Source organism: Hydra vulgaris, chromosome 09 (assembly GCF_038396675.1).
Source record: "Hydra vulgaris chromosome 09, alternate assembly HydraT2T_AEP".
Taxonomy (NCBI): Eukaryota; Metazoa; Cnidaria; class Hydrozoa; order Anthoathecata; family Hydridae; genus Hydra; species Hydra vulgaris.
In genome coordinates this window covers 39,600,263-39,614,537 of record NC_088928.1, presented here as the reverse complement: position 1 = coordinate 39,614,537, position 14,275 = coordinate 39,600,263, and the positions used below count along the sequence as shown (strand labels likewise).

Here is a 14,275-nt window from a genome sequence, read left to right as displayed (position 1 = left end):
TGTTTTTTTTATAAATTTTGTTTAGTTGATTGTAGATTGTGTATATTATAAAGACTTAAAATTCTGACTAAAATGGATAAATCTATCTTCCTCTAAAACTACAAAATTAGTTTTTCTTGGCACGCGATGATCATTTTGTTTTAGTCATAAAAATTACGCCCAAATATTTTTTAAAAACATTCTCTTTAATATGAACACAACTTGTCTTGGAATTTGGGGATCCCCTTAAGAAAAAACTTTTTATATTTAATGCCAAATTGTTTTTTGCTAAGGAAAAGTTTTGACTTGTTGATTTTTTACTTTCAATAGGAATTTGGTCTGATCAAGACATCAATAAAAATAAGTAGTTATGAAAGTTAAATTTTATTTTAATGTTTGGGTTTTCCCTTTTTTTAATATGTCATATATATGCGGTAGTGGTGTAGTGGTAGAATGCTCGCTTCATAAGCGAGAGGTTTCGAGTTTGATTCCCACCACGCCCCTGGTAGTACCACGCTCGACTTGTTTCTCTGCGCAGCGGCCATGTTTGTCAAGGTTCGTGTTTTAGAGTTATAGTGTTGGGAGAGAGTTATAACCACAAATAGCCTCATCTGTAGTGGCCTTCTTGGGTTAAGGAGGTGAATTATAAAAGAGAAAATATATATATATATATATATATATATATATATATATATATATATATATATAAATATTTTTTAAAAAGAACTTCAATAATAACCTGCTACTTTGTCATTATTAATATAACTTTTTCAAACTATTATTTTAATATTTTATTATACATTCTATTATTTTAATATACATTTATATTAATATATATACTTTTTAACTGAAATGCAGCAAAAAGATTTAATTATAATTGCAAATTTTAAAAGGGAAAACCTTTTAAATTTTGCCAATTATAATTAAACAATTTTAAAATTTTAAAAGGGAAAAAATTTTAAAATTGTTTAAAAAAACCTCTATGGTGTAGTTTTGGTAAGTTTAAATAAATATTAATTTTTTTTTCTTAGGTTTATTTAAGTAAAGTAAACAACTTGACTCAGCACTTGGGGATCTCTTTAAAGAATTTTGAAAAAATTTAAAACTTTTAATTTAGCTATAATAATTAAAAAAATTAATTTAATAACTAAATTAGTTTTAGTTTATTAATTGAGTATTAACAACAAACTTATTGTATTTTGCTAAACAATACACTAAATATATTTTGTTGAACAATGCACTGAATCTATTTTGTTGAACAATGCACTGAATCTATTTTGTTGAACAATACACTGAATGTATTATGTTGAACAATACACTGAATCTATTTTGTTGAACAATACACTGAATGTATTTTGCAGAACAATACATGAATTAATAAATATACTCAATAAAATTAATGTACTAGTAGACAATGTACAGGCCCTGTTTAGTAAGGGTTTGATAAAATAAAGCTGGGGCCAGGTTTGTGACCAAGGCTGCATAAAGATTTATACATCCTAAAGTATAATTTTTTTATTCAAAACTCATATTACATTTTGTATATATATGCATATATAAACATCATTATAATCAACATGATCATCATAATCATCATCATCATCATCATCATCATCATCATCATCATCATCATCATCATCATCATCATCATCATCATCATCATCATCATCATCATCATCATCATCATCATCATCATTATCATCATAATCATCATCATCATCATAATCATTTTCTCTTTCGGCAAATACTACACCATATAAATATTAAAGTTTATACAAATATGAAAAGATATTGTATGCCAGCATCTAAATAAATAGCAAACATATATTTTTCAAAACTCTAAAAACACTTTGACCTCTTCAACTATCCTACGATTATTCTTCACTTTATTATTAGTTTCTTTATATAAAGGTTTTGAGATTATTAAGTTATTTCTTACTAACTGCAGTAATACTCTTCTTTATTTCAAGTAACTTTAAGGGTACCACAAAGTATCTTGTGGTACCCTTAAATCTTCGCTCCTGTATTATTTCTTATCAACAATATCAATCTTCATGAAAATTTAACATCTAAAGTGGCTCTATTTGTTGACGACTCAACTTTATACTCTTGCCTTGACAAAAAATCTTCACTTTTTGATTGCTTGGAACAAACAGCTGATTTTTAATCTGATCTCTCTTCTGTAACAGCCTAAGGCTTGCTGTGGCTTATAGATTTAAATTACGGACTTAAAATCTGCAACTTTTGTTTGACAACAAAACTCATTTATTTACTTCAAAAAAATATTGCAATATCGTTGGCATTCCTATATTGATGAATAACAACCTTCTTACTCTCAGACAAAGTCTAAAACCACATTGAAAATGTAATGCAGTCGTGGTGTAGTGGTAGAGCGATCATGTCTTAAGCAAGAGGTAAGGAGTTTGATACCTACCACGTCCCTGGTAGTACAGCGCTCAACTTGCTTCTCTGCACAGCGGCCTCAGTTGTCAAGGTTTGTGTTTTGGAGTTATATTGTTGAGAGAAGGTTATAACCACAATTAAGTAGCCTCTTCGTTTGTAGTGGCATTTTTAGCCTTGGGGAGGTGAATTAACATAAAAAAGTGATAATAGTAAATTAGACCTGCTTTATTTGCCAAGCTTGAGCCACTCTTCCATTGTTGTAAGGTTTTATTTCTTTCTTTTTTCTTTAAATACAATCATGGTCAATCCTCAAACAAGCTATCATCTCTATTACAATAAACCAAAACTCATTCTTGCTTGTTTCTTATTCAACAAGTTGCATTCTTTTACTGTATCTGTCCCTTCATGCTATAAAAACTTTTATCAATCCAGCGTTTTTCCTTGCACATCAAAAAAACCTTATAACTATTAGCGATCTTCATGTATTTCTTTTATATACAACCTACAACTTTTTAAGTCTTCAGTCAACCATTTCCTAGTATTTTTACTTATTCTCTATCTTAAAGTAACTCATAATTTAATAGTGGTTGGTTGCAATCTTGTTAGTAAATTCGAATTTGAAAAAAAAAAATATATGTATATATATATATATATATATATATATATATATATATATATATATATATATATATATATATATATATATATATATATATATATGCCAGTATTTAATAAATAGTAAATGTAAGCATAAAATTATAATAAATAAAGTATTATAAATTTTTTTCTAGCCCCGCCTACCAACCCCTGCTGAATCTTATAGTTTAGTTGGGGCCAGGTTTGAAAAAAGCCTCATTTTAAGCCAGGTCCGGGGCCCCGGTCACTTACTAGCCCTTTTAAGAAGTGTTATACCATTCAAATTTTGTCTACAATTACACCTATGCTTTAAGCCATTTACGTTACACAAAAACTTTTTTAAATTAAATTATTTAAACATTCTGTTAAAATAGTTTATGCTGAAAACATTAACTAGTAATTTTTGATTTTTAATTTTAGATAAAAAAAAAAAAAAAAAGAATAGTTAATAAATAATAATAAATAAAATAAAAAGCTAGAAGCTAGAAGTAATTAGAAGTTAAATAGAATTATTTCTACTTTCTGCTTTTAAAAAATTATTAATTTGGATTTATTTTATTATATTTAAATCAAATTTATTAATTATTAATAAATTTAAATATTAAAATTATTAAATATTAATAAATTTAAATTTAATTAACTAAATTAAATATAATTTTTTTTTTAATTAATAACATTTTGTTTTAAATTTTTTTTAACTTGTAAAATTTTCAAACATCTTAAAAAAAATTATTTTTATCTAGTTACATTTTTATGTCCATTTTTCATTCAAATATTTTGTTTATTTATAGTTTTCCTTTTTATTAATTAATTATTAAATAAGCTTGTAATTAAATAATTTATTATTATTTATTATTTATAGTGGTGTAGTTGTAGAGCACTCGCTTCATAAGCGAGAGGTTGCAAGTTCGATCCCTGCCACGTCTCTGGTAGTACCGCGCTCAGCTCGTTTCTCCCCGCAGCAACCTTGTTCATCAAGGCTTGTGTTTCGGAGTTATAGAGTTGAGAGAGGCTTATACCACAAATAAGTAACCTCCGCGTCTTTAGTGGCCTCCTCGGCCTTGAGGAGGTGAATTAACAAAATTAAAAAAAAGTCAATAAATCTTTTTTCACCCTGATACAAAAGTGCTAATATACAAAAGTGCTTAATTCTTTCAGTCTCATAACATTTGCTAGTGAATGTGACCACCCTAAAAACAGCATTTGATCATTTGAGAAAGTAAAGATAAGTTGGATTTTTAAAAAAACAGTTTTGGTGGCCTCTTATTTGTGAAATTCTAAAGATTAGTTCTTATTTTATAGCTTCACTTACAACCATTTTAATGTTTTTTGTGTGGGACTGAAAGGGTTAATACACTTATAAATGTATGTTAAGCCTGTAGGCAAAATTATTTTAGATAATATTTTTAATAAACTAATAGTCATATTTATTTTTTGACTGTTAAGGAACTCACCCTTAAACAATTGACCCCTCATTTAAAAAAAAAATTACTAACTTGGGGAGAAGCAAACCAAAAGGAAGATAATAACGTTGTGTTATGTTTTAAGAAATAAATAGTATAAGCTTTAATAAGTATAAATTTTTTTAAATAAAGATTTTTTTTTTTTCAAACAACATAATTAAATTTGATTGATAATTATTTTCATAACAATATTGTTTAATTTAAAGATATTTTATAAAGATACTTTAAATGATTTTTAATGCTGTTTCAAATTAAATTTAATTACAAAGCCGTACTTTAGAACACGTAACTGGCATAATTTAACATTTTTAACAATGTAAATATGGATATTGAGTAAAGTTACATTTATTTTATTAAAAAGGCCTTAATACACTGCATATATTTAATATCTGTAAACAATACAAATACTAAATATATGTAGTGTAAACAATATAGTAAAAAATACAGTAAAAGAAAAAATAAATTTTTTTCTTTAACTTTATGTGTTATAAAACTTACGATTCAAGTTCTTGTTTCATTTTTTGAAATTCTTCCTTTGTCATTGTACCTTCACCTAGTATTTTTGAAGAGTGAATCTATATTATTCATATTTCACATTTTAATTTTTTGTCATTGTATTTGTATTGTAATAATTTATATCTGTCAGGGTTGTAATAATTTATATCTGTCAGGGTTGTAATAATTTATATCTGTCAGGGTTGTAATAATTTATATCTGTCAGGGTTGTAGAGTAACGAATGAGTAACAGCAGTAAACATTATTTATATTTTATTCTAATAATTAAATAACAATACTTAATAATAACTTTTATATTAAAACAAGCAAAAAAATGCAAAACAGTTAAATTTATTAACAGGTTTGAACAAAAAGAAATAAACTAAGATTCCTTAATATTAACCTTCGCTTAACTTTTGTAATTTTTCACGACTTGCATCAAAGTCTGGCCTCGGTGGTGGAGGAGGAATCTAAAAAAATAAAATGAATGTAAATACTAAGGTATTTTAGTGTTAAGGAGTTTTAATTGAAGTAGAAATGTATCTAGAAAATATGGAATGGATATTTAAATGATATTAAAAAACTCAACAACTTTTACAAATACGTACTTTATAAACAGTTCAACATTTTTAAATCGAAAAAAAAAGCGTTAAATTTAAAACCAAACCATAAAAATTTTTATTAGAAAAAAATTTAAGTGTGTAATAAAAGTAATAACACTATTATAGTATTATTACTTTTATTACACAGTGTATAACACATTTTATTACACAGTGTATAACACATTTTATTACACAGTGTATAACACATTTTATTACACAGTGTATAACACATTTTATTACACAGTGTATAACACATTTTATTACACAGTGTATAACACATTTTATTACACAGTGTATAACACATTTTATTACACAGTGTATAACACATTTTATTACACAGTGTATAACACATTTTATTACACAGTGTATAACACATTTTATTACACAGTGTATAACACATTTTATTACACAGTGTATAACACATTTTAGTACACAGTGTATAAAACATTTTATTACACAGTGTATAACACATTTTATAACACAGCATTATTACTTTCATAGTCATATGTTTATCGTTTTGTTTTTAATAACTTTTTCGCTAACAAACTTAAGTTACTTTGATCCATGAAAACAAAGTACATTTCTGAGCCCCAGAATTAACCAAAAGATGAGATTACCTGGTGTTATTAAACAATACTTAGAAAAATATATATATATATATATATATATATATATATATATATATATATATATATATATATATATATATATATATATATATATATATATATATATATATATATATGTATATATATATGTATGTATATATATATATATATATATATATATATATATATATATATATATATATATATATATAAAACTAACTATGAATGTGTGTTTAGATAAGCACTCTGATGTCACACTGAATAAGCCTGCTGCCGGGGGCTTCAGTACATAAATCAACTATCTTATAGCCTGCTGCCCCAAGGGAGTACCACTACATCTACTGAGGTTTTGCATAAGACAGCAATATTTTCTTTCATTATTCTTTGCTTTTTTCTTCATTTCTGAAAAACCCATATAAATTGATGTAATAATTTGTTATATAAATACGCTACTATATATATATATATATATATATATATATATATATATATATATATATATATATATATATATATATATATATATATATATATATATATATATATGGTAGTCAAAAAGTTTCTTCCACAAACTGTAGTTTTAAAGAGAGCGCTGATAAACCAGACCAAAAAAAGTTTAAAAACTTAAATAATTTTTTTTTTCCTTAAATGATAGACTGCCTGCTCTAATCAAAACCTCAGTCGATGTAGCAGCACTTCATTGCGAGTCAGTCTATAAGATAGTCGATGTAGCAACACTCAGTGCATGTTTCCATATAAGTTACACACACACATACATATATATATATATATATATATATATATATATATAATATATATATATATATATATATATATATATATATATATATATATATATATATATATATACAACGGGTCCACCATCTAACTTTTTTTTTTTCAACTAGTGCTTATTTCGTGAATGGTAACACTTAGCTCATGTCTGATTTGACAAATAATTAGTTTTATCCTTCCGCTGAACGAATATGGTTGTGTATACGCTTGAACAACGCTGGGAAATATTGCGACATTACTTTGAAAATCATGGTAATGTTGCAGAATGTGTGCGAAAATTGCGTACGGATTTTGGAAGAAGAGAAGCACCGTCAGCTCCGTATGTTCGTTATCTTGTGAAAAAAGTGAAAGAAACTGGCATCCTCATCGATAAACCAAAGCGTGAAAAGCCAAAAACAGTGCGTATACCCGAGAATATTGCTGCTGTGGCAGAAAGTGTGCGTGTAGCGCCATCAACATCAATTCATCGTCGTTTTCAACAATTGAACATTTCGGAGACATCATTGAGACGAATATTGCATAAAGACTTTGGTATGACGCCATACAAAGTCCAATTGGTTCAGGAGTTGAAGCCAACTGACTATCCAATGGGTTTTCGCTTCGCTAAGTGGGCCTGCGATCGACTTACAGAAGATGCCCATTTTGCCAAAAAAATCATCTTTTCAGATGAAGCTCATTTTGATCTTAGCGGGTATGTAAACAAGCGAAATTGTCACATTTGGGGCACAGAAAACCCGCATGCATACATTGAAAAGCCGATGCACCCAAAACGAGTCACTGTTTGGTGCAGATTTTGGTCCAGAGGCATAATTGGGCCCTTTTTCTTCGAAAATGAGCTTAACAATCAAAAACTAAAGCACACTTTTTTTTTTTGAAAAAACCTTAAACAAACTTTTAAGATGTTGATAGATCGAACATAGAGGTTAATAATAAATGGATTTAATTTTATAGCTGCATTTAAAAATAAATTGTCTTCATAATTTCAAAGTAGAATGGAGATCTCAGCTGACAGTAGATTAGTTAAAAGAACTCGTTATTTTGTTTTTGCCAATATTGATTGGGATAACATTTTCTAAACTGTTTTGCTTATAGCATATATTATAGCATATTGAAAACCAACTAAAAATAGACAAAAAAATAATCAAATAAAATATTAATTTAAATTATTAAAATATTAATTTAAATTAATTTAAATCCAAATAAATTAACACAAATTGTCATTATTCAAAAGTTACTTATGATCATACCTGTTTAAATTTAAAATCTAGCACACTTTTTTATTCTTTCAATAATTTCAGCTTTGGTCTCAGTTGATGTTGGAGCCATAACTCGTTTTTCACTTTTTCTTTTTGTTCTGATGATCTCTGTTTTTAAAACACTTTTTTCATGATCAAAGGTAGTCATAATGTTTTTCTTCTTTATTTTTCTAGCGCTAAACTTTTGGTTAAGTTTTCGATATGATATCCAATTTTAAATTTCTCCATGACTATATAGTCTATGATTTCATTCAGCATTAAAATTATGATCTAAAGCTGCCAAATACGCACCCATTACCATGTGATCATATTTAAAGTGGTACTGTTTTGGTATAAATTTTAACAAAAGGTTATTAAAAACTTCAACATTAGTAGTTTGAATTGCTTCAGTTAAATTTTCAAAAATTTCTTTAAGAGATTTTGATTTCACTAAGTAAACTAAAAATTGAGAGGTGTCAGATTTTGCATCCAACCAGTTTCGTGAATCTTCGTTTTGTTTAGAATAAGGCTCGTGTTCGCATTTATGAAAATACGAACAGCCACCCCATTTATGTACATTTTGGATATGGTATAGAATGGATGAAAATTTTTCATACATTAAATGTGGATTTTTGTTTGAAGTTCCAACACTCCACCAAAAATGATTTACTACTGGTGGAATCCATTCTAGTAAGTCTTTTTTAGAACTGTTTTTACTTGTTTTGTGCATTTTTTTACTAATAGACTTAGCAACGTGCCATGGATTATATTGATGATTTATATTGTTAAATCTTAGATCCAATTTTAACGTTTTTTGGATTTGAGTATGACAATCTGTAGCTATAAAATCAATTTTTACTCCTGCTTTTTTTAATGTTTCTAATACCCGAATAAATCCTTCTTTTTCCATACAGTTGGAATTCTTCACTTCTGTCACTGAAATGACAACTGAGTCAATAACATACCCAGATTCAAGTTCCATCAAAGTATAAGTACAATACTTTACATAATGACCCGGGCTGTCACATCTGCCATCACCAACAAAAGAAACAACCTTTCTGGTTCGTAACATTTTAATAATTTTGTAACGCTGGAATTTCCACCTTTTTATAACTACTGGCATAATAAAGATTTTTTTAATATTGTAATACAATGCGTCTGAAAAAATCTTCATGTTTGCAATATAAGCAAAAAAGTGCAGAGACCTTTTAAATTACCAACTATCGGCTGAGATTTCCATTCAACTTTGCAATTATTCAGACAATTTATTTTTAAATGTAGCTGTGATCCATTACCTTTAATTTCCTCTATGTTTGACTTATCAACCGAAGCACCGCATGCTGCACCTAAATTTCTTAAAAGTTTTTTTCAAAAACAAATAGTGTGCATTTGTTGTATTTTATACCACTACAGTTTTCTTTGTTTACGTCAATGTCTTCACTCGTACTCGTACAACTGTCATCATTTGATGACGATGGAACATATTTGTTGTCTTCCTCGTCATCTTCCAGAAAAGATGATTGCAAGTTTGAAATATTTTCAAAATATTCATTGTCGTTACTCGTCTCAATTCCCACATTATATATTTGGGCATCCGTATCAACCACAAGATCTTCAGTTTCAGTATAATCACTATCTGAAGATACAATAGGAAACATCATTATCAAATGAAGGTAGATCTGCTTGGGTTGCAACATCTGAATACAACTTTAATTCTGTTTAATTCTGGACACTATTGCTAACATATTGCACATGGGTTTTTTGTTCTGAGAGCAAGAGCTTTTAGGAGATAAATAATCTGTAGAAACATAAGAATAATAATACATTTACAGTGTTTAAAAATATTTTAAGGTTTTAACATATTAAGCAGCAGTGATATGATTATTGTTAAACGATGTTTCGCCTGACCTTTTTATCCGGTGAACTTTGAGAAGTCAGACGAGAAAATTTTGGTTAAAAAATCATGCAGAAAAAAGTATTTAAAAACATTTTTAATAATGGAGAAATAAACTGCTTTTGTAAAAAGTTAAATGAAAATATATGATTAAAAAGAAATACAATTTGTTTCCTATTCTAAAACATCTTTTTTTAATTATAACACAACTTTAAAAACCTTGTTTAAAACAAATTGAAATCTTTTTAAAAGGCTAGAAAATAAACAATAAAAACCCCTTAACACTACGCAATATTTCATTGTTTTTTCATAACATCAAAGTAAAGCCACAGGAACATATTTGTTCCTGTGGCTTGTAAAAGTAGATTGTAAAATGCATTAGGGGTCGTCTATAAATTAAATCAGCTCTAAAAAGGATAGGGGAGGAGTTGGTGGTTTTGTGATGACTCGTACGGGATTTGTTACTTAAGTGTTACAATTGTAACTTTAATTGTAATTGTGGTAAGAGGAGGGGAAGTCAAAAATAGTCAAAAATTGCATGATTTAATTTATGTACGACTCCTTAGCACAAAAACCAAAGTTTTCTCGTCTGACTTCCCTAAGTTCACAAGAAAAAAAAGTCGGACGAAATATCATCTAGATTACTGTAAATAACAAAATTTTAATTAATAGTTCAAACCAGAAGCGGCAGCTTCACTTTTTGTAAGTCGAAATAGCAAACTTCCAGACATGGAGCAAACTCCAAACATTTATATGTTTTATGCTTTTATCAAATAAGGATGCTTTGGGAACAAAAAAAGCTTTAAATATTGCTCCCCCCTCCCTCTATCCCTTAACGTGGGAGCAACAACTTTATAAAGTATTTTTAACTGTTTTTATCAAAACTTATATTCATCAAGAAATATCAACTTTCATGCAATATTCTCTTATTTTTTAGAAATTATGACCATATAAAGTTTTAACGCCCTTCAATTTAAGGGGGCTGTAGACTTTGCAGGGTCATAAAAACAGATCACTAAGAGATTATTGTATAAAATTAAAAATTTGTCAATAAACATAAATTTAGACGAAAACAGTAAAGAAATTATATTACCAAGTTGTTGCTCCCACGTTAAGGGCTGCGGAGGCCAAAATTTGAAGCTTTTTTGTTTCAAAGCTACTTAGTTCGTTATTATCATTACAAGCTATTTCAAACACAAAAAATTAAATTTGCCACCCCTGGCTCAAACTATATTAGTTACCTTCATACAAATACAATGCGACAATTAATGTTGTTTTGACTTAGCTTAAAAAAAATAAAACTGCCTAACAAAACTGAAGCATTTAAAGCAGTTTTCAAAATCGAATTGATATTTATAAATACTTTATATAGAATTTATATAGGCTTACTACTTTACATAACTTTAAAATAAATTAATATTAATTATATATAATAAATTAAAAAAAATATCAATACTTAGATAGACAAAGATAGAAAATAAGATTTGAATTATTATTATTTGAACAAACTAACCTCAGCTAAATTATTTCCACCAAGAAATAGAGTAGGCACTGATTTTGGAATGATTCTTTTCATCATTTATTCTTTTGAAATGTCGAAACATGAAGCATCAAAATAAAAAGAACATATTCTTACACTTTTGCTTAAGTTATATATACCAATTGCCTTTTTCCATAAAGCTGCATTTATTGTATCTGACAGTTATAGATGAAAGGTTATATGAGAACCCGATGTGTTGGCATTACTACAGCACCCAATAACAGCGCAAATTGTCATTTTGAAGTTCGATTTAAAGTTTACAATATAATAAAAACGTGAAGCATATGTTTGAGCCCTTTTTTATACAATTTATACTTTGCGTAAAATCCAGACAGCTTACTATTAATTAACGCATTAATTTTCATATTACGGCAATAATTCAAGACAGACAGTAATTGAAATTGTCAAATCGTTGTGTACTTGGCATTTCTCAATTCATGTCGTATTTTTAAAGCATATCGTATTAAAACTTGTCTCTTAACATTATAAGTTATAGAACAACTGGAATTAACAAATGCGAGTTTTGCAATGAACAGTTTCAACATTAAAAACTCAATTTTGAAAATTGAAAAATTGTGTTATACTACACCACTTATCTATTTTCATCAAAATCATTGCAAATTTATCGCTTTAAAAACTTTAAGTAGATAAAAGACGCAATAAAAATATTACAAAATAAATTTGATTTAAAATATTCCTACATATTTTTATATAACAACCTTGATAAAGATTTATACTTACAATTGTTAAAAACAAGTTGCGCTTCTCAAGAATCAAAACATAAATAAATATATTATTATATTTTAAATTGTTTTGCAATTATTTTTTGGGATTTAGTTAAAAATTATACTAATAAAAAAGATTTCCTGATTGCAGCAGAAAAAATAATAGTTTCTTAAAAAAAAAATTTCTTTGATGACATCATATTTTGAAACTGTTATGAATTAAACACGGATGAAATAAATTATCAAGCTTGCAGATTCTGGCTAACATACAGACTCCGAAAACAAACAAAAAATGGAGAAGGCAAGCTTCGACTAAAACAATAATTTTAATTTTTGATGGTATGCATTTATTTAGTTTCAATCAAAAAAATTTAGCCCAAATATTTTTTTAAAACATTTTTTTAAATATGAACACAACTCGTCTCGACACTTGGGGATCCCTTTAATGCGTTATAATTATTAAAATCTTATTTGTTACAGGAGCTTAAAAACTATTGATATTTTGAAAGTATTTTAAAATACCGCATTGTAATTAAGTTTAATTTTAAACTGCGCTAAAAATTATTTAAACTAATTTAACAAAAATTATTAATTGATAATCTATATTCAGTACTTAAAAAAGATTAAATTTCCTTATAATTTATTTCTCAAAACAACCTTATACTTAACACAATCTTTTGTTTGTTTATAACAATTTATTTACTTATTTTGTTTTTTACGTATTTAATGTAGTATTTTTAATAAAGATTATAAACAATTTATAGATAGATTTTATCAGTTATCAATAAGATATTTGTGAACACAATTTATTAGCCAAATTCATTTCAGAGGCCTGGTCTCGAAATTAATTCGATGTAGGGCAAAAAAGTAAAGATGGTTACTTTGTTATTAAAAAAAAAATCAACTACGCAATACTGTCGCTGCTACTATTAGCTCTTAATTCATCGTGATTAAAAACCTAAATGATTATGAAGATACTTTCGAGGAATTAAAAAGAAAAAAAGGAAGCCTAAAAGGCTATTGAATATTGTTATTAAATAGCAAACATGTATTTTTAATGAAGTATCTCTTAAAATACCGAAAATAACAGCTGAATGGTCATCAAACAAGATGTTTTACAATAAGAAAATTAGTGAAGATATCGTTTACAGATATTGTGACCATAAAAAGGAAGGGAACTGCGTCTTCCTGAAAAAACATAAAAAATGCTACAAAGTTGCAAAATAAAATAGTTACCTGGTTAAATGTTACATGCATTAAACCTATGAGTATAAAATTATATATTGACTATTTGAGATCAGTTGTTTTACTTTTTGATTGATTTATTCCTAAAATAGAACATTGAAGTTGTCCTGTTAGTTCTAGTAGGTTGTGTACTGGGTTTACTTTCACTTTTGTGTTTACTTACTTTCACTTTTGTGTTTTTTAAAACACAGTAATGATAAAATACTAAATACAATGAAAACTATAAAAGAAAAAATTTAGGCTCTTTTTTGCACAGAACAGTTACAAAGTGTAATCATTTTTTAAAATTAACTGAGTCCTAAATAAAAAAGATGACAATAGCTATATCAGCATATCCAGAACTAAACTATTTTTAAACAGATGTATCATTGTTTAAAAATTGAAATAACACTTATAAAAGAACTGCCTTTGTTTTATCAGATTATATTTGTTTTAATACCTCATAATTTGATCCAATAATACTTCACATAGATAATACTAAAATTGAAAATATTGATTTCTATATTAATAAACTCACAGAAGATTCAATTTATAATAATACTTGAAGAAACTTCTTCTAACACTTTTAAAAATAATACCAAAATTGTCACTAATATCATTCAAAATAAGACTGAAAATACTGATGTACAAATAACATATGATGGTTTAAAAGGCA

At 27.0% G+C, this 14,275-nt stretch overlaps 2 protein-coding genes across 2 annotated transcripts in view; both read right to left on the bottom strand.

Moving 5' to 3' along the window:
- LOC100205037 (sorting nexin-32) overlaps window positions 1-14,275 on the bottom strand; it is a 77,297-nt gene that overhangs the window by 26,948 nt on the left and 36,074 nt on the right. Inside the window, exons 5-6 of the mRNA XM_065805673.1 lie at window positions 5,380-5,446; window positions 4,980-5,034 (exon numbers count right to left, since the gene is read on the bottom strand). Of these exons, the coding sequence (XP_065661745.1) occupies window positions 4,980-5,034; window positions 5,380-5,446 (122 nt within the window). The remainder of the gene's footprint in view (window positions 1-4,979; window positions 5,035-5,379; window positions 5,447-14,275) is intronic.
- On the bottom strand, window positions 8,396-9,856 carry LOC136085098 (uncharacterized). The gene has a single exon (XM_065806422.1). It carries the CDS (start codon window positions 9,388-9,390, stop codon window positions 8,485-8,487), a length of 906 nt encoding a protein of 301 aa, XP_065662494.1. The 5' UTR covers window positions 9,391-9,856; the 3' UTR covers window positions 8,396-8,484.

Excerpts from the sequence above, each read along its gene's own strand:
- LOC136085098 (XM_065806422.1), bottom strand. The coding sequence starts at position 9,390 with ATGAAGATTTTTTCAGACGCATTGTATTACAATATTAAAAAAATCTTT.